The 25,812-nt window shown below is 36.6% G+C and overlaps 1 protein-coding gene across 1 annotated transcript in view; it reads left to right on the top strand.

Moving 5' to 3' along the window:
• Window positions 1-25,812, top strand: part of CNTNAP4 (contactin associated protein like 4) — a 541,886-nt gene that overhangs the window by 66,941 nt on the left and 449,133 nt on the right. Inside the window, exon 2 of the mRNA XM_029925564.1 lies at window positions 25,629-25,684. Within this exon, the coding sequence (XP_029781424.1) occupies window positions 25,637-25,684 (48 nt within the window). The 5' untranslated portion in view covers window positions 25,629-25,636. The remainder of the gene's footprint in view (window positions 1-25,628; window positions 25,685-25,812) is intronic.

Below are 25,812 nucleotides of genomic sequence, written 5' to 3'. Positions count from 1 at the left end.
GTGACCGGTATGAAAGGAGTATTCTTTACTCCTCCTTCAGAAAATAAACCTATTTTTGTCTATTAGAAAAGTAACACGTAGCTTAAGAGATGTTGCCTTTGTGCTCTGAAGAATATTATTTTTTAGTGGCTACTTGGCTAAAAAGGATATGGAAAATGTGTTCTCACCTTGCTGTAGCTGTTCTCAATGCATAAGACAGATTGTACCTTGGTTCAAGATCTTATAACATGTCATAAAACTACATAGGATTTTACAATGGTAAAATCCAAAACCTTTGTTTAGTTGAAGGTATTATCTTTTCTTAAAAAAACTTTTAATGTTTATTATTGAGACAGAAACAGAGCATGAGTGGGGAGGGGCAGAGAGAGGGAGACACAGAATCTGAAGCATGTTCCAGGCTCTGAGCTGTTAGCAAAGAGCCTGAGGCAGGGCTCGAACCCACAAATCATTAGATCATGACCTGAGCCAAAGTCGGACGCTTAACCGGCTGAGCCACCCAGGCACCCCAGTTGAAGGTATTATTAATCAGGAAGGTCTAAGACTCTGCCTATCATATATTTACACAGCAGATGGTCAGTAAATACATTTTGAATGCATGGATGTTAAATCTCTTCCCTAAGGAACAGTTCTATTTAGTATATGCGCCAGAGGTAGATGTCAAATCTAGTTTTCTATTACATAATACTGTTACGTATAAAGCTGTTTGACTAACGTGAAAGGACAAAGAAACCCATTTTCTCAATATGTTTATTTTCAGAAACACTTGTTCTTTGATGAAATTATTATAAAGTTGTCATTGAATCCTTAGTGTTTTTCTGACATACTTTATAGGTCAGATCAAAGATTGCACTTTGGTTATAGGGCTCTAACAGCGAACAGGATCGCCATATATAGCACTAGGTTAGAAGCCTGTTTTGACTTGGGGCTATATCCAGTTAGGAGATTTCTCAGTACTTTTTCCTAAAACTAGAAATGAGGCTGGGATCACTAGGTTGGCAGACTGGCTGATAATGAATACAAGGCTATGTTTCCTACTCTGGAAGTAAGGAAAACCCTGGGAAAGTGCTTGCCTGTTACCCAGGGCAGGGACTCCTTTACATATGCCAAGAGAGCTTCCCAAGTTAGAAGAGACATGAGTTCCATCCAGAAAAATCTGTGACAGCCACCAACAACCCCACATTTCAGTCAGTCTGTCTTTGCATTTGTGTTTTAATTTTATTGTACAATATAATTCAACCAAATTAGATGCAGTGGTAAATACAATTACTCGATATTTCTATTACTATAGTACATACAAATTTAGGAAAAGATTATTCTGCTTCGGTCAGACTTGCTAAAAGGGTAAATAAATAGGTGTTGTGTATCAAAGACCACAACAATCGTCAGCAACTACATAAAGCTGTACTTTAGCCAAAATACCCTTTTCTTTCCTAAAATATCCTTTGGTGGTGGAATATAGTGAATAGAGCTGATTATTCTATAGGAAACACATAAAAGAATAGAGAGTTAATGGGACAAGGAAGGCAGACACATGTTATTGGGAAATTGAATAATAAAAATAGACATTTGGATAATTGGAACAGATGGGCTTGACACAAAACAGAACAGTGTCAATGTAGAGACTGCTGCATTTTCACAAACAGTACATAGAACTGTATTTATTTATCCAAAATATTCCATCTATATGTAGACAGACACAGTGTACCAAAGTTCGTTTTTTTAATACTGTACTTAAGATAGCCTAATTTGTATGTGTGTTTGAAAATAAACCGTTATAATAATATAATTATATGTATATGCATCAAGTAATTCCTACAAAAGAGTTGATTATTTATAGAACATTGTATTCTTTCAAGAGGTCATATATATGTGTGTGTATATATATTGATACATGTTTGTTCTTACAACTTTAATGACAAATTGACTTCTGTGTCTGTGTCTGAGGTGCCCCTGGACTCTAAACAACCAGTCAGTGGATTTAGTTTTTATCACTGCAAAGCCTGCTGGTCTTTGGCCCAGTCTTCATGTTTATATCTTGCTGGCCATGTTCCTGGCTTTGGGGCCTTATGTTGACCTTTTAAAAAAAAATTTACTCCCTTCTAACTTCTTGCCTGGCTCTGAGTCCATCTCTGCCTCATCTTTGCTGCAAAGTAACTTGTAAATCTATACCATTCTCCAGTTCTGATTCTTTGGAGGATCACTAGGAATTGTCAGTTTGGCAACTAAGGCATGAGAAAGTTTCTGGTAACACTCATTGCTTGTTAGGCTGCATTTAGCAATATGGAGGTTACTGGAGAGGTTAATGAGTAGTGTCTGTCAAGAAGTGGGGATGTGGGGTTGGCTGGGCTGGAGGTTAGGAATTCGGGAACTTGTAGGGATAATTCCATTGAGGCTTCTTGCTGTAAAGGGAACACAGAAATAAGGCATAAGCTATGTGTGTGTATGGATATCTCTCTATAATTTTACATTATTTTATTAAATTTTTTTGTGTTAATTTTCAGAGAGAGACAGAGCACAAGTGGAGGAAGGGCAGAGAGAGAGGGAGACAGAATCCTAAGCAGGCTCTAGTCTCTGGGCTCTCAGCACAGAGGCCAACACAGGGCTCAAACTCACAAGTGGTGAGATCAAGACTTGAGCCTGTCAGACGCTTAACCCACAGAGCCATCCAGGCACTCTTTTATATTGTTATTTTACTTTAGTTTATTTTTAGATAATAGAAACTTAAGTGAGTTTGTTTGCTGAAATAATCCAATTTAAAGAGGAGGGGATAACCACATGAATGGAGGTTTGGATGGGCCCAAAGAGATTGAGTTTGAGGTATTAAGTCGAGGAAGGTATTAAGTATTCCATGGGGATATGAGGCACTTACTGCCTTGTGGTAGGAAGGAAGAAGGAAAGAGATCCAAGGATAGGTGAGTATGTAGATTTGTTGGTGAAAAATTGAGTGTATTCATGCATGCTTACTTTTGTTATCTCAGTGAAATATGAAGCAAGAAAAATCAGTTGTGAGGAGGCAAGTGAAATTTTAACAGGTAAGAGAATGTATGAAATATTCCTCTAAGGAGTGGGAAAGTAAGCTTATTAGATAATAGGATTAGTGAGCAGTACTAATTGCCAGTTTGAGGCTCACAGTCATGACTATAAAGGGAGCACATGAGCTGGGTTGTTGGTTAAGTTGCTGTGTAGGTTGATATTCCACAAAAAAAAGCTGTGGTTATTCCCAGGAGAATGAAAGAGATCATGAAGAGTACAAAGTCAAAGGCATTTTAAAAGACTGATTGTAATGATGCACCAAGAAAAGAGGCTGGACAAGGAGCAGGGTCACTCAAGGTGGGGCCAACGGCAAGAGGAGTTGCCAGAAAGTCAGTGGATTGGAGGTATCATGAGGTTGTGGAATGTGCCAGTAATGAGGGCCTTCTTGAGCAGGTGAACTGGTATGATCAGAAAGTGGATGGTTAAAATTCGGTTTTCACAAGTGGTGTAACACCTGGTAAGGACAAGATGCAGGGAGGTAGGATGGGAGGTAGAGGTTCAAGGAAGAGGTCAGAGAACCAAAAGAGTAAGATGTTAGCCCATCAGTGTGGACATGATCAACATTGAGAGTACTGGCAAAAAGCTGGGAGGCTGAGGAAGACCCTGAGTCAGGATTTAATTAATGAAGGGTTTAATTAATGAATGTCTAGGAGATTAGCAGGGAGGTGCAATGAGAGAGGGTGGTGGGAGTGTAGAGGATCCTGTAGCCACAATTCCAGGGACAAGAGGAAAGGCGAGTGGGGACTGGAAAAAGCCTGGGAAGCCAGGTATCCAGTGTGTGAGACAGAGAACCAGTTTCTGGAAGAGAATGTTGCAGAGGAGTCCCGGCAAGGAGCTGGGTTTCCATAAGAGGAAAAAAGATAAAATGTTCTACAAATACTTGAGGTTGTGAAGAAAGAGTACTGATCACAGACAGGAAGGTGGAGAGCAGTGCGCAAGTGGAAAGTTTGGAAGGAAAAGATGAATTGGAAATTGGATTAGGGAGAGGACAGTGCATTAACAGTGTCTCTCAGCAATGCTTGTCCACCCCGTTGTAGACAAAGTACCATGCCCCTATAATAAGGTACGCGGTGAGCAAAGGACTGTGCTGTTTCTAAGCTGAGGTCTGGCTCCTTTCTAGAAAGTTTTGGGTGATAAACATGTATTGTTAACATTTCTGCTAGAAAATAAACATCCTCCCCCTCTTTGGAAAATGAACTCAGAACGATTGCCCTTGCACACTGAGATCGACATTTGTAAACTACTGGCATCCATTAAGAGATTCTGAATACTCATCATACAAAACCATCCCGTACCTTGACCATTACCTCAATTTTCTAACTGGAAATGGATTCAGTCCTGAAATACTTGTCCTCAACTGTGGGGCAGATGGTATCACAAGAATTCATTGAGCCACTTGTAACATACATACTTCAGAAAATAATAGGAAGGGCACAGTGACTACAGATGGTTTAAATCACTCTGCCCTTCCATAACAAATGCATTCTTTTATTTGTTTAAAACTTGTTTATTTATTGGGACACTTCCAGTGTCTCAGTCAGTTGAGCATCTGACTTTGGCTCAGGTTATGATCTCCCGGTTCGTGAGTTCAAGTCCTGCATCAGGCTCTGTGCTGACTGCTCAGAGCCTGGAGCCTGCTTCAGATTCTGTGTCTCCCTCTCTCTTTGCCCCTCCCCTGCTCACACTGGAGCTTTATCTCTGTAAAAATAAATAAATATTAAAAAAATTAAAATGTTTATTCATTTTTGAGAGAGAGAGAGAGAGTGCAAGCAGGGAGGGGCAGAGAGAGAAGAGGACAGAGGGTCTGAAGTGGGCTCCATGCTGACAGCAGAGAGCCTGATGTGAGGCTTGAACCCATGAGCTGTGAGATCATGACCAGGCTAAAGCTGGATGGTTATCCTACCCAGGTACTCCCAAAATGCATTATTTTCTAATGGTTAAATCAACATTAAAGTTTGAATCAACACTTTGTAATTATATTTTTTTGGGAAGCAATTAAATAAAATTAAGAAAAACAAAGTAGTTGAGACTCAGTTTTGATATTTTAAAATTAAAGACAGATTTTTTCCAGCAGTTTTTGGGCCAGTAGCTATAGTTACATATCATCCTGTATCCTGTTTTGTGCTGTGTATTTGATCAATGAGATAGTGGTAGTAAGTTAAAGCTAAAATTAATGTGCTTACTAAGATATAATTTTTGCACTCTTTTTTTAGCTTTCTAAAGTAATCTAGGGGAGGAAATAAGTACCCATACTACGTCAAGCAAGGAAAGTGATCAGATTTGTATGTGAAGTGGGGAGAAGCATTTGAAGGAGATAATCTCTTCATATTACTTTAAACTTATTTACTCCCTTAGAAAAGGTATCTTTTCCCAATAGATTTAAGGAAGAAAGATCACATTTGCTTAGGATTAGTGGACAGGCATTTTGTAAAGCTGCAAAAGACTCTGAATCTGTTTTAATTATTCTATTGTGGTGGGGACTTGGAGTTAATGCTACTGCAAATGTGGGGAGAAAGAGAGGTTTATTGTTGCCTAAAGCGGTGGAAATAAATTTACAGCGGTCTCAAAGGAAGACCCTTCCATGGATGACCTGCTCTCTTTTGTACTTGTCTGTTGCTATTTCAAGATGCTATTTTGTTATTGCTAAGAGCCAGTTCAAATCTGATCAACAGAGGTTTCTCAAGAGAGTGTGGGTATGCTTTTTATCTTTGGAATGATTCAGTTTATCTTTAACTTTAAACTGTCTCTGAGTAATTAGTTTGATTTGATGCTTTAACAGAAAGTAATCCTCTAAACTCTTAATAGAGTAAAAAGCTGATAACAGAAAAAAAGGAAAGATAATGAAAAATTGCTCTTAATTTTCTAATTTTTTAGAGTACAAAATGATAGATTTTACTTATAAAATTGTTATCTTTATGTGGAATACACATAGAAATATGGACATAAACAAAAAGATTTAAAAAGCCCCAATAACGATAATGCTCAAGTATTAGCATGATTTTCTATGCTTGAAAAATGTGATCCTATGGCTTAGGAACTTTTCAAAGCATTTTTCTTTGTGTTTTTTCTTGGCACATCAGTTATACACATTGAATCTCAGTATGTCTGATAAGAGGTAGGGATATTAATTTATGAATTGCTATAATGAAGCTAATGTTTTTCCTTTGTTTTAACTGGAGTATAGTTAACACACAATGTTACCTTAGTTTTAGGCATACCACACGGTGATTTGACGATGCTATACACGATGCCGTGTCACCACAAGCATAGCTGACATCCGTCACCATACAGCCTTGTTAGAGTACCACCGACTGTGCCCTGTGCTGTTGCTTTCATCCTCATGACTCATCCATCCCATCGCCAGAAGCATGTATGTCCTGCTCGCCTTCACTCGCTGTGCCAGTCCCCTACTTCTCTCCCCAGTGGCAGCCATCAATTTGTTCTCTGTTTTTAGGGGTCTGTTTCTGCTTTTTTTTGTTCATTTGTTTTGTTTTTTAGATTCCACATATAATTGAAATCAAATGATATTTTTCTTTTTCTGACTCTGGTCCATCCATGTTGCAAATGGCAAGATCTCTTTCTTTTTATGGCTGACTAATATCCCAGTGTGTGTGTGTGTGTGTGTGTGTGTGTGTGTGTGTGCGCGCGCACACTACATCTTTTTAAAAAATATTTATTTTTGAGAGTGGTAGGGGAGAGGAAGTAAGGGTGGGAGAAGGACAGAGAGAGAGGGAGACTGAGGATCCGAAGCTGGCTCCACACTGTCAGTAGAGAGCCCAATGCAGGGCTCAAACTTCATCAACCAAAAGATCACAACTTGAGCTGAAGTCAGATGTTTAACTGACTGAGCCACTAGGTACCCCTTATACTAAAAAATTTTTTCTTGAAAAAAATTTTTTTAATGTTTACCTATTTTTGAGAGAGAGGGAGAGAGAGACAGAGTGTGCATGGGGGAGGGGCACAGAGAGAGGGAGACAGAGAATCTGAAGCAGGCTCCAGGCTCTGAGCTGTCAGCACAGAGCCTCACATGGGGCTTGAACCCATGAACTATGAGATCATGACCCAAGCCGAAGTTGGATGCTTAACCAACTGAGTCACTTGGGTGCTCCTACATTGCATCTTCTTTAACCATTCATCTATCGATGGGCACTTAAGTTGATGAAGCTGATGGTTTTTTTTTTTTTACAGTAACAGAATTTTCTTTTTGTTGTCCTTTAAATTAATTGATTATTCATATAGGGTTGATGGTGTTGAGCATGGAGAAGTCAGTAGTTTACAAGAGAAGAATCCTCTCCATCCCCACAATGCTAAGGTTTGCCAAACTCATCTCTGAGAGGTTGATTAGTCTTTAAAGAAGGAAACCGCCTTATTCACTGCTTTTCCCAAAGCTTTGGAGCTCTAGCAGGTATGTGGCTTTGCATAGTCAGTCTAATGAGCTGAGGGCAGCGAAATGACTAGATTTCCTTATACCTTACCAACCTCAACAGCATTTAAATAGTTTACAACTTGGATCAGGTGTTATTTAAAGAAATTTCACACAGAAAAATAGTTTGAAAATTGTTGACTTAGTATAAAACATTCAATTTATATACCATGGAATTAGGGCACATGGAAGTTTTCTGTCTGACTGTCTGTAGCCCCCCAAGTACTAGCCAGTCTGTGGCAGAATCAGGAACACGTCTTTTTTTGTTCTTCACCTCTTTTTCTTATCCTTATCTCTATTTCTTTCTTTTCTTCCATTTATCCTTAGTTCTTGCCTCCCTGTCTTCCTTGACTTCATTTGTCAAATACTGGATACTATTTGAGACACACATAAAGAGCACTGAGATTTAGTTTAAAAACACAATGAGCAAATCACAAAACAGTATGGCGAATGCTACTACAACAAAAATATGAATGAGATGAACATTGCAGTTGACTGGATTACTGTAGACAAGCAGTTGCCTTTCCTGAGTCATGGTACACTAGTTAAGCATTTATTTATTTATTATTTATTTATTTTTGTTTATTTTACTTTTGAGAGAGAGCTAGCCCATGAGCAGGAGAGGGACGGAGAGAGAGGGGGACAGAGGATCTGAAGCAGGGTCCATGCCGACAGCAGTGAGCCCTATGTAGGGCTCAGACTCATGAACTGTGAGATCATGACCTTAACCAAAGTAAGAGACTCAATGACTGAGCCCCCCAGGTGCCCCGTGGTGCACTAGTTAAGCATTTCACCTCTGTAATCAGATTTACTTTCAAGCCTTTTCTCAACCACTGATTAGCTGTGTGACCTTTGATAACTTCCTTAATGTGGATTGTTTTATAATTCTTAGGGAAGGGAGAAGTAATCAGACAAGCATTACCCCTTTTTCCTATCTACCTAAATGAAAAAACCATTTTCCTATACCCATAACTCCGGTAAACACAAGTGGGTTTTCCCCCCAAACCAATTTTTAAACTCTATGGACACCAATTGGTTGTGTTGCAATTCAGTTATGACTAACTAGGTGGAATTAGTACAGAGTTAAGGGCTCAGTCCCACAAGATTGGTATGACTTCAGATGCCAGTCACAAGTTTTAGGTTGTTGCCTGTAGTTCTGACCAATCAGTTATAAATTGCAAGTTCTTACAACCCCCTCCTCAGGTACCATAATTTGCTTACTATGGCTCCCAGAACTCAAGGAAACACTTATGCCTTCTGTTTTATTATAAAGGATATAAAAAAATACAGATGAATAGCAAGATAAAGAGGTGCATAGGGCAAGGTCTGGAAGGGTCCTAAGCACAGGGGCTTCTGTCCCCTTGGTATTGGGATGTGTCACTTTCCTGTCATGTTGATGTATTCACCAAACCAGAAGTTCTCTGAACCTCCTACTTTAAGAACTTTTATGGAGGCTTCATCACATGGTCATGATTGATTACTAATTTATTCTCTAGTTCTTCTTTTCTCCTTGGAGAATAGGGGAGGGTGCTGAAAGTTCCAAGCCTGTAATCATGCTTGGTCTTCTCAGTGACCACTCACCATCAAGTCCAACAAGAATTGCCTCATTTGAATTAAATATATTTTTATTACCCCAGAAATTCCAAGAGATTTAGGAGCTCTTTGTCTGGAACCAGGGACAGACCAAATATATATTTCTTATCATGTCCCAGTACCATAGCCTGGTCTCAGGCCATGGACCCCTTAGAGCAAAGTCATCATATTTTTCAGAGCATTTACATTTGATACAGTATTTATGGAACAGGTATACCAGTGGCACCAACACAAATACACCTAACATTTGGAGAAGGCAGTGTGATATAGAGATGGGTTTAAAGAAACAACTAATTTGTCTTACAAAAATATTACATAAATTTTCATATTGTTGTACAATTGACAATTCTACCTCTATCCCTTGATCTACTGCTATTTGCACATCAAGATAAACTTATGTAGAACTGTTAAGCGCAGAAACCAGTTGACGGTTAGCTAGATTCAGTTCTTCCTCAGGCCAGTCATTTTCTAAGGATATTACATCCTGTGGAGGCTTTAGCTCATTCTCCCAGTGTACTTGATCATCAACATTAGTGTTATTGTGAGACTTAGTTACATGAGGTAGTTGAATCTTAATCAAATCTGGTATTATACTGTATCACAGTGTGATCATGGCACCATTCAGTATCATTAAAGAACAAATCAGTAAGAATTACAGAGGTATTTGCTTTCTACCTTTGCCCATATATAAGATCTTATTAAGGACAGGCATCATTCCAGTTGGCTCTCACTCAGTTATGTCTGGGTTCTAAGTTAATTAGAGACCAAGCCTCATCTCACAGGCTTACATGAAGAGTGGTTTCCATTGTGTGTTGTTATATAGCAGGATCCACTCTCCTTCTATGGGGAGGACATGAGCATTACTTAGAATATTTTCTATGCCTACCAACTGTATCACAGGACATGTTTTATTTTAATGTATTCTTGGAGCAAGAGTAATCATAGTACATTGATGTAATTACAAGGCTACCGCAGAGCTTCCATGCATTTGGAGGGTCATAAGATTTCCATAGGTGTGCCACTAGAGCCTCAGCAGCTAGGATTGAGGACCATTGCTTAACGACCACTTCAGACTTCATTTGTATTAAAATAGTCAAGAGACCCTGTTGGGTCAGAGTACAGGTCTTTTCCCAATGCTAATTCTAGCATTATCCAGAATTACTTATTAAGTAAGAGTATCCATTTTAATATCCCTTAAACTTCTGTCTCTTTTGAGCTACTGCCATTTCTGTTTCTCCTCACAGCAATATTCCTAAAAATATTGCTTAAAGTAAATATTAAAGACTTTGTTTCCTCATTGCATATTTTTTAACTCTTAGTGTACCAAAAAAAATAGTCATCATTATTTATCATTATGGTTTAAGGGACTGTCATCTATTTAAAATATTTATTATTTTTTCCTACAAATTTCAAGACAAGAATACAGGGAGAGAGAATTACCGTTAAAAATCATAATGAGCATTGGGGCACCTGGGTGGCTCAGTCAGTTAAGCGTCCGGCTTCAGCTCAGGTCATGATCTCACGGTTCGTGGGTTTGAGCCCTACATCGGGCTCTGTGCAGACCACTAGCTCAGAGCCTGGAGCCTGCTTCAGATTCTGTGTCTCCCTCTCTCTCTGCCCCTCCCCTGCTAGCTGTCTCTCCCTGTCTCTAAAAAATAAATTTAAAAAAAGCATTAAAAAATCATAATAAGCATTAAACATAGCAATCTTTGTATATAAAATATTTTTGCTACATTCACCTCATTAAAGGTAAAGGAATATTGTCATATACTTTTTCTTAGCAAAAAGAGATGGCCCAGGTGTTACCAAAAAAAAATTGTGTGCTAATGTCCTTCCTATTAAATAACTAACTAGATGGCAATGCTATATTTCCTTTTCTGTCCTTAGAAGTATATTTTTCAAACATTGATTCTTGAGTTTGAGAAAATTCATCTATAGATGTCATCCTCTGAAGGTTCATAATCTGATATTTCACTTACGTGGTCAATTTTATCATTATGAGTAGAATTCAGAGTGAGTCTCTTTCTTTGTATTCACCTCATTTTTCTGGTGATTGTGAAATGTCTTGTGTATTTGCTTTGCCATATGGGCAGGATCAAAAAATCTGAATTCGCAACTGTGTTCAATGAAAAGTAAAAATAGGCTGTTGAGATAGTTTTTCTTATCTTTTAAAAATCCTTTGCAAAAGATGATGCAATACTTTGGGTAACAATTAGAAATTTGGGTAACAATTAGAAAATTGAAGTATGAATGACTTATTTCACTATTGCATTATCCTTTTAGACTTAATGTTTTCCTGTTTTTATATTTTAGTCTCTTTTTTAGCTTACATGAGAATTATTGATGAATAGTGATAAAATAAATTTTAGGATTATGAAACAGCAAAATGTTTCAAGATAGAGGAAACATAAGATCATTAAATTCCTGTCATATACCTTATATTTATGAAAGAGTTCAGTAGATTCATATGGTAATTCAAATAGAACGGGTATTAGTCCATTAAAAATAATAAACTTGTTACTTTTTGAAGATCTCTAAGGCTAACATAGTGAAATATTAATCCTCACAAACAGCTCTTCAAAGAAGAATCTCAGAAAGTGAAAATTGGATACAACGGGCTCTGATTATATATTGACAAGCTTATTCTTATCAAGCTCTCTACCCCCCACAAATATAATGAGACAGTCTTTTCCAAGTCATTAGTAACTTGAGTCTTGACCAAATATATAGTCAGTTTTACATTCTCATTGGAATGTAGTTGTTCAAGCTTCTGCATTGCTGACTTCATCTTCCCTCTTGAAATGCTATTCTGAGTGACTTCTGTAACATCACCCTCACCTGTTACTCCTTTTTAATCTCTTATTCTTAATCATCCTTTCTGAACATTGGCGGTCTCTGTCCTTAGTGTTTCTCTCCATCCATTCTCTTTTTGTAGATGATCTCATCTAATCCCATCTATAGGTTAGTCTCTATTTAGATATACCGTATTTTATCAACAATACAGTAAGAAGATCATTCACCACAGTTGGGGGGATTTATTCTGGGAATGCAAGGATAGTGTAATGTCTGCAAATTGGTCAACGTGATACATGACATCAACAAAACAAAAGATAAAAACCATATTATTATCTCAGTAGATGACGAAAAAAAACATTTGGCAAAATTCAACATCAAGTCATGATAAAAGCTCTCAATAGGGTGCACTTAGGGGGAACATACCTCAATGTAAATAAAGGTTATATGTGACAAACCCACAGCCAACATTATACTCAGCAATGAATAGCTGAAAGCTTTTCCTCTAACATTAGGAACAAGACAAGATGTCTCCTCTTGCCACTTTTATTCATGGTACTGGGGGTCCTAGCCACAGCAATCACACGAGAAAAGAAATAAAAGGCGTAGAGAGTCCATATTTTGTATGGGTCACACTCAACTATTGTATACCCCTCCTCCAAATTGATAGTCTCAATCTCCATGTCTTCCCTCTCAGCAAATAGCAGCAGCATTTACCTGTTGCTTGCTATAGACACTTATGAATGATCCTTGATTATTCAATAGTAAGCTTAGACATATTCAAAATATATTTAAGCTATGGTAACCTTTTACCATCTTCAGTATAATAACACAGCTTGAGCAATAATTTAATCACCTGAACCATTGTACCCATCTTCTAAATAAAATACCCTCCAATCTTGCTGTCCTGCAACTTAGTTTCTAATTAGCAGCCAGACAGAGGAGTTGTCCTGCAGCTGCTCCTCCTCCTCTTTTGTTACTGTTGTGTTGTTTTTGAGTAAGGCTCATGCCCAGTGTGGGGTTGAACTCTCCTGACCCTGAGATCAAGTCAGCCTGGAGCCCCCCAGAGAGAGTTTTACAAAGGCATTGTTACATTACATTACTCTCCTGCTTAAAACAATTTAAGGGTTTCCCGTTGCAGCAGAATAAAATCAAACTTTAGATGATCTAGCTCCTACCTGCATCTCTTCTCTTCCCTCTTTCCATTGTTGTATTCTCCAGGCATACTAACCTTCTTTCTGTTTCTCAAACACTTTGGAGAAAATTTAATTGTCTTTCTTCCTTACTGAAGGAAGAATAATACCACAAGAATCCATTTCTATTTGGACCCTCCTATTTTACCAGAATAGTGAAGGCTCCCTATTATAGGGCTAGAGTTGAAACATCTCAAATCTGATGAATCTATTACATGATTGCTCCTCCTTAAAAAAAAAAAAAAAGAATTTGTGAGGGCTGTGACCAGTTTGGGATTATGTGCTAATTATCTGTGTTATAAATTAAACCATATATCATGGTACATATAGAGTCAGGATTGAGTACAAGGCACATATCATTTATTGTTGGTTATGAGAACCAGGGGCCTACTTGTTCAAGAAGTCTTACCAGCAGGGAAAAATAAAACTTGGATCTACATCAATGTTTGAAAAATTTGTTTTTCACTGTGGCATATAGTAAGATGTATTTTTCCTTATAGCCCATTCATTCATTCATTCAGTCACTAATACATGCAAATACATTAGGTATTATTAGTCTGTAACTTTTCATGTCAACTACTAAAGTGTTAAATCTGAAATATGAAGGCTAAGAACAATAACAATGATGCTAATAATGATAATAATAATAGCCGGTATTTATTGAGTGCTTTTTACACTTAACATCTACAGTGGAATTATCTCTCGTGAAGTTGAGTTACTATTGAACTATGGAATATAACTTTTGTGGGATTAGTTCCACTCACATACTAGATTGTCTTGCATTTAATAATTTTCTATAAATGATGCTTGAAGTAATCTCGTGGGGAAAAGCTGAAATAATGACTGAAATACTTCTAACAGTGAAGCTTATCCTAGATGAAATAAGGAACCAATTTTAATGACTCTTTTGTGGCTGGTTTAACTTATCTGTCTCATAAAAGATTTGGAGATATTTTATTTTTTTCTCTTTATTATGGTTTAGGAGAATGGACCAGTTTTCAATAATTGCTACACCTCTCCTTCACATTTAAATGTTTTTTCCTCCTCTCTCTCTTTTATGGTCACGATGTTTGCTATAAAACTTGTGTTTGAGAGCACAGAATGAAGGCAGCCTTATGGAGGGAGATAGTTTTATTTTCTAACAGACTAGAATGAGAGTTCCTTGTAGAATAGTGTTCCTGTGTTCAAAGGGGCTGAATTCAGTAAGGTCCCTGAAAGCAGAGAATGAGCTTCCAGGGCTGAGGTCCATTTTAACCAGGTCTCCCAGGTGGAGGGATGCCTTTTTACATGAATGATGCTAAAGAAAACTGGTTTTCAATACGGAAAGCCTAGAGGAAGCCGGGTAGAGCTGAGGAAACCAAGCTCAGACAGGGAAAAAGGAGACAGAAAGCTTGTGGCTGATTGGCAAAGATGGGGATTTGGAGAATTAAGTAGGGAGATTTTGAGTTATTTTCAGTAAATATTCTTGTTCATCTCCCTGTCAAGATATATAACAGTTTTCACACTGTCCATTGGAGTTTTTCTGTCAGTTTGTTCTTTCAGGGAAACTGTAAGAGGAAGAGGACATAGCCAATACCAGGTGTCCAGGAGCATTGCTAGGACAATTGATCCTTGAACAGTGCAGTTTGAATTCTGTGGGACTACCTCACAAGCTTTTGATTAATGTAGTCTAGTACTATAAACGTATTTTCTTTCCCTTATGATTTTTCTTAATGACTTTTTTCCTCTAGTTTAATTTATTGTGAGAATATAGTAAACTGTATGTTAAATACTCAGGTGCCTTGGACATATTTAATAAAGCTGTATTTCCTTCCCACTTGTCCATCATTCTGGAGACACCTACTGGCCTCTGAGGAAGCATTTGTTAACTCTCCACCAAAAATGTCCTGTCTGACTCTCAGGCTCAGCTGTAGTGTGACTAGTAGCTCTCCTTCTGCTCCTGCTGACTGACTCGAAAGGGCCAGCTGGTGCCATGATATGTATTTGTTGCTTGTCTATACGACCATGTTTCAGTTTTCTAATAGTACTCAGCCCTTTTCTCTGGGTGTCTACACTGGCTCCCTGTTTATTATTTGTTTCTTTAGAAGCTGATCTCATCTTCTGTTCTATTCCTTAGGCACAGAGCTTGATAAAGGAATGAAAATACAGCCCAAGGCAATCTAATCACAATGAATCTCACTTAAAAATTTCTTTTGTGTGTGTATTTTTTATTTATTTTTGGGAGATGGAGACAGTGCGAGCAGGGGAGGGTCACAGAGAGAGGAAGTTACAGAATCTGAAGCAGGTTCCAGGCTCTGAGCTAGGGGTCAGCACAGAGCCTGATGCGGGGCTCAAACCCACGAATTGTGAGATCATGACCTGAGCCAAAGCTGGACGCTCAACTGACTGAGCCACCCAGGTGCCCCGAATCTCACTTTTTTTAAAAAACTATTTTTATTTCTAGAAGTCTTTTTTACTCTAACAGGCAATGTTGCGATAAGCACCATTACACATTTATCTTAGATACATGTATTTTTTTTTTTTACAGTGGGACAGAGTCCCAAAAGTAGTATTGCTAGTTTAAAAATCTGCATATTTTAAATCTTTAAAAAAATTTATTTAAATCCAAGTTGGTTAACATATAGTGTAATAATGGCTTCAGAAATAGAATTTAGTGATTCATCACTTACATGTAGCACCCAATGCTCGTCACAACAAATGCCCTCCTTGATGTCTATCATCCATTTAGCCCAACCCCACTCAAATCCCCCCCAGCTACCCTCAGTTTGTTCTCTGTATTTAAGAGTTTGTTATAGTTTTCTTTTCTCTCTGTTTTAATTTTATTATTCCTTCCCTCCTCCTGTGTCATCTGTTTTGTTTCTTAAATTCAACATATGTAGTGAAATCATATGGTGTTATTTTTCTCTGACTCACTTATTTCACTTAGCATAACACACTCTAGTTCCATCTACATTGTTATAAGTGGCAAGATTTCATTCTTTTTGATGCCAAGTATTATTCCATTGTGTGTGTGTATGTATATATATACATACATATATATATATGTACATATATCTCACATCTTTATTCATTCATCAGTCGCTGGACATTTGGGCTCTTTCCATAATTTGGCTGTTATTGATAATGCTGCTGTAAACATTGGGTGTATGTGCCCCCTTTGAATCAACATTTTTGTATTCTTTGGATAAATACCTAGTAGTGCAATTTCTGGGTCTGAGGATAGTTCCATTTTTAGTTTTTTGAGGAACCTCTATACTGTTCTCGAGAGTGGCTGAACCAGTTTGCATTCCCCAGCAGTGGAAAAGTGTTCCCCTTTCTCCACATCCTTGCCAACATGTGTTGTTTCCCGAGTTGTTAATTTTAGCCATTCTGAAAAGTGTGAGGTGGTATCTCAGTGTGGTTTTGATTTGTATTTGTATTTGTATTTCCCTGATGATGAGTGAGGTTGAGCATCTTTTCATGTGTCTGATAGCTATCTGGATGTGTTCTTTGGAAAACTGTCATGTCTTTTGTTCATTTCTTCACTGGGTTATTTATTTTTTGGGTGTTGAGTTTGATAAGCTCTTTATAAATTTTGGATACTAACCCTTTATCTGATATGTCACTTGCAAATATCTTCTCCCATTCTGTCAGTTGCCTTTTAGTTTTGCTGATTGTTTCCTTTGCTTTGTAGAAGCATTTTATCTTGATGAGGTCCCAATAGTTCATTTTTGCTTTTGTTTCCCTTGCCTCCTGAGACGTGTGAGTAAGAAGTTGCTGTGGCTAAGGTCATAGAGGTTGTTGCCTGTTTTCTCCTCCAGGATTTTGATGGTTTTCTGTCTTACATTTAGATCTTTTATTCATTTTGAATTTATTTTTGTGTATGATATAAGAGAGTAGTCCAGGCTCATTCTTCTGCATGTTGCTGTCCAGTTTTCCCAGCACCATTTACTGAAGAGACTCTTTTTTCCATTGGATATTCTTTTCTGCTTTAAGATTAGTTGGCCATACATTTGTGGGTCCATTTCTGGGTTCTCTATTCTGTTCCATTGCTCTATGTGTCTGTTTTTGTGCCAGTTCCATACTGCCTTAATGATTACAGCTTTGTAATACACCTTAAAGTTTGGAACTGTGATGTCTTCAATACTGGTTTTCCTTTTCAACAGTACTTTGGTATTTGGGGTCTTATCTGGTTATATACAAATTTTAGAATTGTTTGTTCTAGCTTTGTGAATGTTAGTATTATTTTTATAAGGATTGCTTTGAGTAGTATAAATATTTTAACAATCTTTGTTCTTCCAGTCCATGAGCATGGAATGTTTTTCCATTTCTTTGTGTTCTTCAATTTCTTTTGTAAGATTTCTATAATTTTTACTGTACAGATCTTTTACTTTGGTTAGGTTTATTCCTATGTACTTTACGGTTTTTGGTGCAGTTGTAAATGGAATCAAGTCCTTGATTTCTCTTTCTGCTGCTTCATTATTGGTGTATAGAAATGCAACTGAGTCTGTGCATTGTTTTTATATCCTGTGACTTTGCTGAATTCATGTATCCACTTTAGCAGTTTTTTGGTGGAGTCTTTTGGGGTTTCAATGTAGAGTATCAGGTCGTCTGTGAAGAGTGAACTTTTGAGTTCTTCCTTACTGATTTGGATGCTTTTTATTTCTTTTTGTAATCTGATTGCTGAGGCTAGGACTTAGATCATTATGTTGAACAACAGTGGTGAGAGTGGACATCCTTGTTGTGTTCCTGACCTTAGGGAGAACGCTCACAGTTTCTCCCCATTGAGGATGATAGTAGTGGTGGGTCTTTTGTATATGGCCCTCATGATCTTGAGGTATGTTCCATATATCTCTACTTTCTTGAGGGCTTTTATCAAAGGATACTGTACTTTTTCCTTTTTTTAAAAAATGTTTTATTTATTTTTAATATAGAGAGAGACAGAACATGAGAGGAGGAGGACAGAGAGAGAGGGAGACACAGAATAGGAAGCAGGCTCCAGGCCCTGAGCTGTCAGCACAGAGCCCGATGCAGGGCTTGAACCCACGAACGTGAGATCATGACCTGAGCTGAAATGGGAGGCTTAACCGACTGAGCCACCCAGGTGCCCCATGGTGCTATATTTTTTTCAAATGCTTTTTCTGCATCTGTTGAGAGGATCATGTGGCTCTTGTCCATTCTTTTATGAATCTGATGCACTTTTATTAATCTGATGTAACCAGCCCTGTGGCTCAGGAATAATTCCCACTTTATCGTGGTGAATAATTCTATTAAGGTACTGTTGGATTTGGTTGGCTAGTATCTTGTTGAGAATTTTTGCATCCATGTTCATCAGGAAAATTGGTCTGTAGTTCTTCTTAGTAGTCTTGGGTTTGGAATCAAGGTAATGCTGAGCTCATAGAATGAGTTTGGAAGTTTTTTGACCATTTCTAATTTTTGGGACAGCTTCAAAAAATAGGTATTAACTCTTCTTTAAATGTTTGGTAGAATTTCCCTGGAAAGCCATCCAGCCTTGGACTCTTGTTTTTTGGGAGATTTTTGTTTACTGGATGAATTTCTTTGCTGGTTATAGGTCTGTTTAAAGTTTCTATTTCTTCCTGTTCGAGTTTTGATAGTTTATATGTTTCTAGGAATTTGTCCGTTTATTCCAGATTTCCCAATTTGTTGTCATATAATTGCTCATAGTATTCTCTATAATTGTTTGTCTTTCTGCAGTGTTGATTGTGATTTCTTCCCTTTCATTTGTGATTTTATTTATTTGGATTTTTTTCCCCTTTTTGATCAGTCTGGCTGTTGGGTTGTCAATTTTGTTAACTCTTTCAAACTATCAGCTCCTGGTTTTGTTGATCCATTCTATTGGTTTCTTTTATTTTGATATTATTGATTTCTGCTCCAATCTCTAAAAAATTTTAAAAAATTTATTTATTTTTGAGAGAGAGAGTGAGAGCAAGTGAGAGGACGTAAATGAGTGAGCAGGTAAGGGGCAGAGAGGAGGGCAAGAGAATCCCAACAGGCTCCACACTATCAGTGCAGATCTGAGGTGGTGCTCAAGCTCACAAACTGTGAGGTCAAGACCTGAGCCAAAATCAAGAGTCAGACACTTGACTGACTAAGCCACCCAAGTGCCCTGATTACTGTTCTAATCTTTATTATTTCTCTTGTTCTGCTGGTCTTTTGAGTTATTTACTCTTCTTTTTCCAGCTTCTTTAGATGTAATGTTAGATTGTGTATTTGAGACATTTCTTCCTTCTTTAGGAGAGCCTGTATTGCTCTTAGGACCACGCGTGCTGCATCCCAGAGGTTTTGTACCATTGTGTTTTTATTTTCTCTGACTTCCATGTACTTTTTAATTTCCTCTTTAATTTTTTGGTTAACTCATTAATTCTTTAGTAGGATGCTCTTTTATCTCCAAGTATTTGTGTGCCTTTCCAATTTTTTTCTTGTGTTTGATCAAGTTTCATAGCATTGTGGTCTGAAAACATGCATGCTATGATCTTGATCTTTTTGTACTTGTTGAGGGCTTATTTGTGACCCGGTATGTAGCGACAGGATGGATTCAATGTGATGAATCAGAAAAATATGCTGTCAGGAATTTTCTATCCAGCAAGGTTGTCATTCAAAATAGAAGAAAGATATAAAGAGTTTCCCAGACAAACAAAAACCAAAGGAGTTTGTGACCACTGAACCAGTCCTGCAAGAAATTTTAAGAGGCACTCTTTGAGTGGAGAAAAAAATAGAACAAAACTAAAAGCCAACAAAGACCAGAAAGGACCAGAGAACATCAGCAGAAACAACAACTGTACAAACTACACAGTGGCACTAACTTAATATCTTTCAGTAATCATTCTAAATGTAATTGGACTAAATGTTCCAATCAAAACACATTGGGTATCAGAATGGATAAAAGAACAAGACCTTTATATATGCCACCTACAAGAAACTTATTTTAGTTCTAAAGACACCTGCAGATTGAAAGTAAGGGACTGGAGGACCATCTATCATGCTAATGGACATCATACTTATATCAGACAAACTAGATTTTAAAACTAAGACTGTAACTCCGAGAGATGAAGAAGGATATTATATCATAATTAAAGGGGTTATCCTCCCAGATTTAACAACTATAAACATGTATGCCCCCAAATATATAAATCAATTAATAACAAATATAAAGAAACTCATTGATAGTAATTATAATAACAGTAAAGTCCCCACTTACAGCAATGGACAGATCATCTCAGTGGAAAATCAATAAGGAAACAGTAGCTTTAAATGACATACTAGACTGAGTGGAATTAACACATATATTTAGAACATTTTATCCTGAATCAGTAGAATACAATTCTTCTTGAGTGCACATGGAACATTCTCTAGAATCGATCAATCTTAAATTTTAATATACAATTTCCAGATTATTTTACCCAGTAAGCAACTCCTACTCTATGAACAAAGTCTGAGGATGGCTTATCCTCATTAGGTATGAGTGCTATTTCCTTTTAAGTTTTGTGCTAATCTAATGAGTAAAAAATAGTTATGATTATTCTTTTAATTTACAGTCATTATTTCTTTTTAAAAAAGTATTTATTTTTGGGGCGCCTGGGTGGCTCAGTCAGTTAAGTGGCCAATTTCAGCTCAGGTCATGATCTCATGGTTGGTGGGTTCGAGCCCTGCGTCAGGCTTTGTGCTGACAGCTCAGTGCCTGGAGCCTGCTTCGGATTCTGTGTCTCCCTCCCTCTCTGACCCTCCCTTGCTTACACTCTGTCTCTCTCTCTCTCAAAAATAAATAATTTAAAAAATGTTTATTTTTGAGAGAGAGAGGGAGAGAAAGGGAGAGAGAGAAAGGAACAGAGAGTGGGGGATGGTTGCAGAGAGAGAGAGGGAGACACAGAATCTGAAGCAGGCTCCAGGCTGTCAGCCCAGAGCCCAACATGAAGCTCAAACTCATGGACCCACGAGATCATGACCTGAGCCAAAGATGGATGCTCAACCGACTGAGCCACCTAGGTGCCCCAAGTAATCATTATTTCTTTAAAAATTGTGGTAAGAACACTTAACCTGAGATCTACCCGCTTAACAAAAATTTTAAGTACACAATACAGTGTTGTTAAGTATAGATGCAATGTTTTATAGCAGCAGATTTCCAGAACTTACTCATATTACATAACTGGTGTGCTATCACCTAGCATAATACCCTCCAGGTTCATCTGTATTTGTCACATATGGCAGGATGTTCTTCCTTTTTTTGTCTTTTTAAAAAACTAACTATGTTGCTTTTGATGTTGTTCATGAGGAGCATAAAATTCCTTGAATAAGTGTTATGAACTTTGAAAGTAATACTTTAACTTTCCTACTCTTCCTTTCTTTTTATGTTTTAAATGAAGTGAATGTCTTCAGTTTAAAGCAAAAGCACATTTTAACCTATGGCTTACAACTATGATTTGGTTGCTATCACGTATTCCAAAACAAAAGTATACTGGAATATTTTAATTCAAAATATACTTCCCAATAATGATGCAACTTGATATTTTGTAGGATAATTATAAATCAAGTATTCCATTCAATGCAATATATACAATAATGTAATTTATTGATTTTATTTTTTTGAGACATTTTTTAAAAATGCACATAATAAAAGGAAAATCTGTATGCACAAAGTATATCTAAAAGGTTTCTGTAACCACATTTTTTTAAATCATTTTGAATTTATAAGAAATATCCTCATGTAGTGACCTCTTTAACAAGAATATTCTCATTAGTGCTTCATTTTTGAAATGTTTATTATAGGTATCTTCCATATGTTAGTCCTGCTATAATAGATTATAACATCTTTCAAATGGTAGGAATCAGAAAGTGAAGTTTTTCTTTAGTTGTCTTCTTGGACTTATATTAAAGATCAAAAAAGAATGTATCTATAGGTCATTTTGGGGCAAATTTTTGAAGCTAATGACCAACCTGTGTCTCTGTGTGTTCAGTTTATGTCTATTTGTACTAGAAATGAGAATCCTAGCTTTTTGAAAAAATATAACCATTATGCACTTAGCTGTATTTATATATTCATTTTTTGGTATTGTATGAGGTCACATAAACATTCCTCATTGCTAGAATTAAAAAAAAATTGCTATGGAACATAAAAACATGCCAAATAATATAAAAAATGCCATTTTGCCTGAAATGGAAGACTCAATATTTTAAAAATATATCATGTGTCTATAAATTAATGTATAATGTCAGTGTGGTTCCAATAAAACATCTAATAGATTTTAAAAATAGAATTTGGCAGGCTGTTTATGAGCACAGCCACTGGTAAATTTCTTTCTGTTAAGGTATACAGTAGAGTTAAATATCAGTGACAATAGGGAAAAATATCTTTTATTATGATAACAGATAAAAGTAACATCTATGATTCCTGAAAGGAAACATTTCCAATATTTAAGAATATTAATAACCCAATAAAAATGGACAAAGGTAGGAAAAAGCAATTGATAGAAGTTGAAACACTGAACTAATATATAGATTTCAACAATTAAATATTTTATCATACATATTAATTGAAAAAATTTAACCCCTAAATAGACAGATTTCACACCAAATATAAAAAATGACAATTAAAAAATAATGCTAATGTCAAGTATGATTAACAATGTGTATAAAATATTTTGTGTCCTAGTGGAGTTATTAATTGGTATAGACACTATGGGGAGAAATCTGGCATTATTTATTAAATTTTAAATGCATATGCTTTATGTCATTGCCATTCTTCTTTATAAGTTAAATGAATCTAACAGGGCATGAGAGCAGTAGGGCCTAAGGGAGCAACTCAGGTCCAATTATGTTATTATGACTAGGAAGGGTTATAGAATGTGACATTCAGTCACAGACTGATTTGCAAGATATGAAAAGTTGAAAATACATACAAAAGATTCTATTAAAATACAAAAATTATCAGCATATGACGTATGGATTCATAAATTATACAGAGTGTCTTATAGAACGTATCACAGGAATAATGATAATTATGGAGTCACAGGAGACTGAGATGAAACAGTTTGCTTACTTTTTTTCATTTATTTAGTTTTTTTGAGAGCGAGCATCCATGGAAGTGGAGAAGGGACAGAAAAAGAGGGAGGGAGAGAATCTCAAGCAGGCTCCATGCTCAGCGCAGAGCGCTAGGCAGGGCTCAGTGTTATAACCATGATTTCACAACCTGAGTCAAAATCAAGAGTCAGATGCTTTACCAATTGAGCTATTCAGGCGCTCCTTAGTTTACTTATCTTAAATATTGTCATAGAAATTTATTAAGATACTAGCTGCTGTAAGTAAACATTTATTTTTTGAGGTATAGTTGACCTACAGTGTATTAATTTCAGGTATACAACATAACTGATTTGACATTTAGATATATATTGTGAAATGATCACCACTAAGCAATTATTGTTAATGGAATTCTACTGAAGTGTCTAGTTTAGAATCAGAAAGATACAGCCTTGAATAGGGCTGATAAGCTAGGGTCTATCTTTTTATGAAAATGTAAAAATGGTATTTTGTTCCAGTGAAGCAGTTTGCTGAAGTTGAATGCCATTTGAAGTTTAGAACACTGAAGATTTGTAAAGATAAATATTCTAATTACTGACCTGACATACCTTAGGATAATTCTTGACTCTCTGTTAAATCAATAAAGAAATATCCCTTCTCTGTGCTGCTATTATATTAAAGATCGATTTGCACAACCACCTCCTTCACACCCTTATCTAGTCCCCATTGTAAGGGTCATGATCTAATATTTGGTATTAGACAAACCTGCTATTATGGAATAGGCTATAGGAACAAAGCCTCATGTGTGGAATGAAATGTGTGCGCAAGACATGCTTGTTTCCCTTAACAAAGCTTAAGATTTTCTTGCTGCTGAAATGAGTGTCTAAGTGTCTGGCAACTATTGCTTTCTTCTGTACTTCCATGAGCTTGACTATCTAAAATACTTCCCATAAGTGGAACCAAGCAATGTTTGTCCTTCTGTGACTGCCTTATTTCACTTATTATAATGTCTTCTAGGTGTATCCATATTGATGCATATGGCAGAACTTCCTTCTCTTTAAAACTGAATAGTATACCATCCTATGTGTTTACTGTATTTTCTGTATCCATTCATCTATTGATGACTATTTAGATTGTTTGCAGATCTTGCCTATTGTGAATAATGCTGCCATGAACATAGGAGGGAAGATCCTGATTTTAATTCTTTAAGAAGATTGCCGGATCATGTAATAGTTTTTTTTAATTTTTTGAGGCCCCCCCCCCTTATACTGTTTCCCATAGTGCTGCACAGTTTTATATTCCTATCAAGAGTGTACAATACAGATGTTCCAATTTCTCCACATTCTTGCCAACAACAAAACAACAACAATATCATTATTATTTTGACAATCGCCATACTAACAGGTGGTGAGATGATATTGTGATTTTGGTTTGCATTTCCCTGATTATTAGTGCTCTTGAACATCTTTTCATATTCTTGCTGGTCATTTGTATGTCTTCTTTGGAGAAATGTCCAAGTCCTTTGCCCATTTTTAAAATTTGGCATTTTTTTTTCTGTTTATGCTGTTTTGTTATAGGACTGCCTTATATGTTTTGGAAATTAACCACTTATCAAATACAGTACATGTATTTCTCCCATCCTGTAAGTTGCCTTTCACTCTATTGATTGCTTATTTTGTTGTGCAGAACTTTATTAGTTTAGCTCTTCTTGTCTTTTTTTTTTGCTTTTGAAATGATAGCTATATGTGTGAATAAGGACTGTTATTTTAGTGAGAGAATGTGTTCATCACACTGTGGTGCATGGAATAAATGATATAAAGATGTATAAAAGATGTTTCTGAGAGTACTAGTTATATCTTTGAATAAGGAAAGTGTTAGTTCAGTGAAAGAATGTTCACCACACTATGATGCATGAAATATATTGTGTAAAGTCACCAGTATAAAAGATGTTTCTAAGAATTTAGTTGTATATGTGAAGTAAGACAGTGTTAAAAAAAAACAACCCTCAAAAACCAAAAAAAAAAACAAAAGATGTGTTTTTTTAAGGTAAACACTATTGAGAATTAAGAATTTTTTTTGTTTGGATTTTTGACTGGTCAGTTCAAGAGAGTAATAAATAAGTAAAACAGAGGCATGTAAAGCATATTTTATTAATTTTAAACATTTTGGGGGCACCTAAACCCTTAGGGTAGAGATAAAATATTCCAGTAATGTTTTTGTCTCTGTTGGGATTAAATTTTGTTCAATCTGGAACATACGTCCCTAACTAGGTCATCAAATGACATGCATTTTCCCTTCAGTATTAATTTTGCCAGTGGTGTTTGCAATATTCAATAAATCCATAAGACATAGCACTCCATAAGAAAAAAAACCCAATTCTCTTCTCAGTTGATGGATAAACAGTTTAGCGTGAGATCATTTGATAGTTTCTGTCTTAAACTATTTGGTCTCCCAAGGTAGTGGTATTTTTTAGAGCCAGCCCTTGCACCGTGTCATTGTAATGACACCGTAAAACAGTTCTTTTTATACTTTCCAATAAAACAGTGTGACATCTTAAATCTGAGTTGCTTTACTTTTAAAAGGGTGAAGAATGCATGATTCCCTTCCATCTGCCTCCCTCCAGCAAGGCAATCATCAGGTACAAAGAAAGAAGCTCAGGGGAAACACACTGTCACTCTATGAATACATTCAAGGTAACCATATAGATGGAGGGGGAATTGTTCAGTCTAAGAAGATAAGACAAGGTGACAATAACCTAGAATTATT

Source organism: Suricata suricatta, chromosome 16 (genome assembly GCF_006229205.1).
Source record: "Suricata suricatta isolate VVHF042 chromosome 16, meerkat_22Aug2017_6uvM2_HiC, whole genome shotgun sequence".
Lineage (NCBI taxonomy): Eukaryota > Metazoa > Chordata > Mammalia > Carnivora > Herpestidae > Suricata > Suricata suricatta.
The sequence above is the reverse complement of the archived record's forward strand: the minus strand, read 5'-3'. Positions and strand labels throughout refer to the sequence as shown.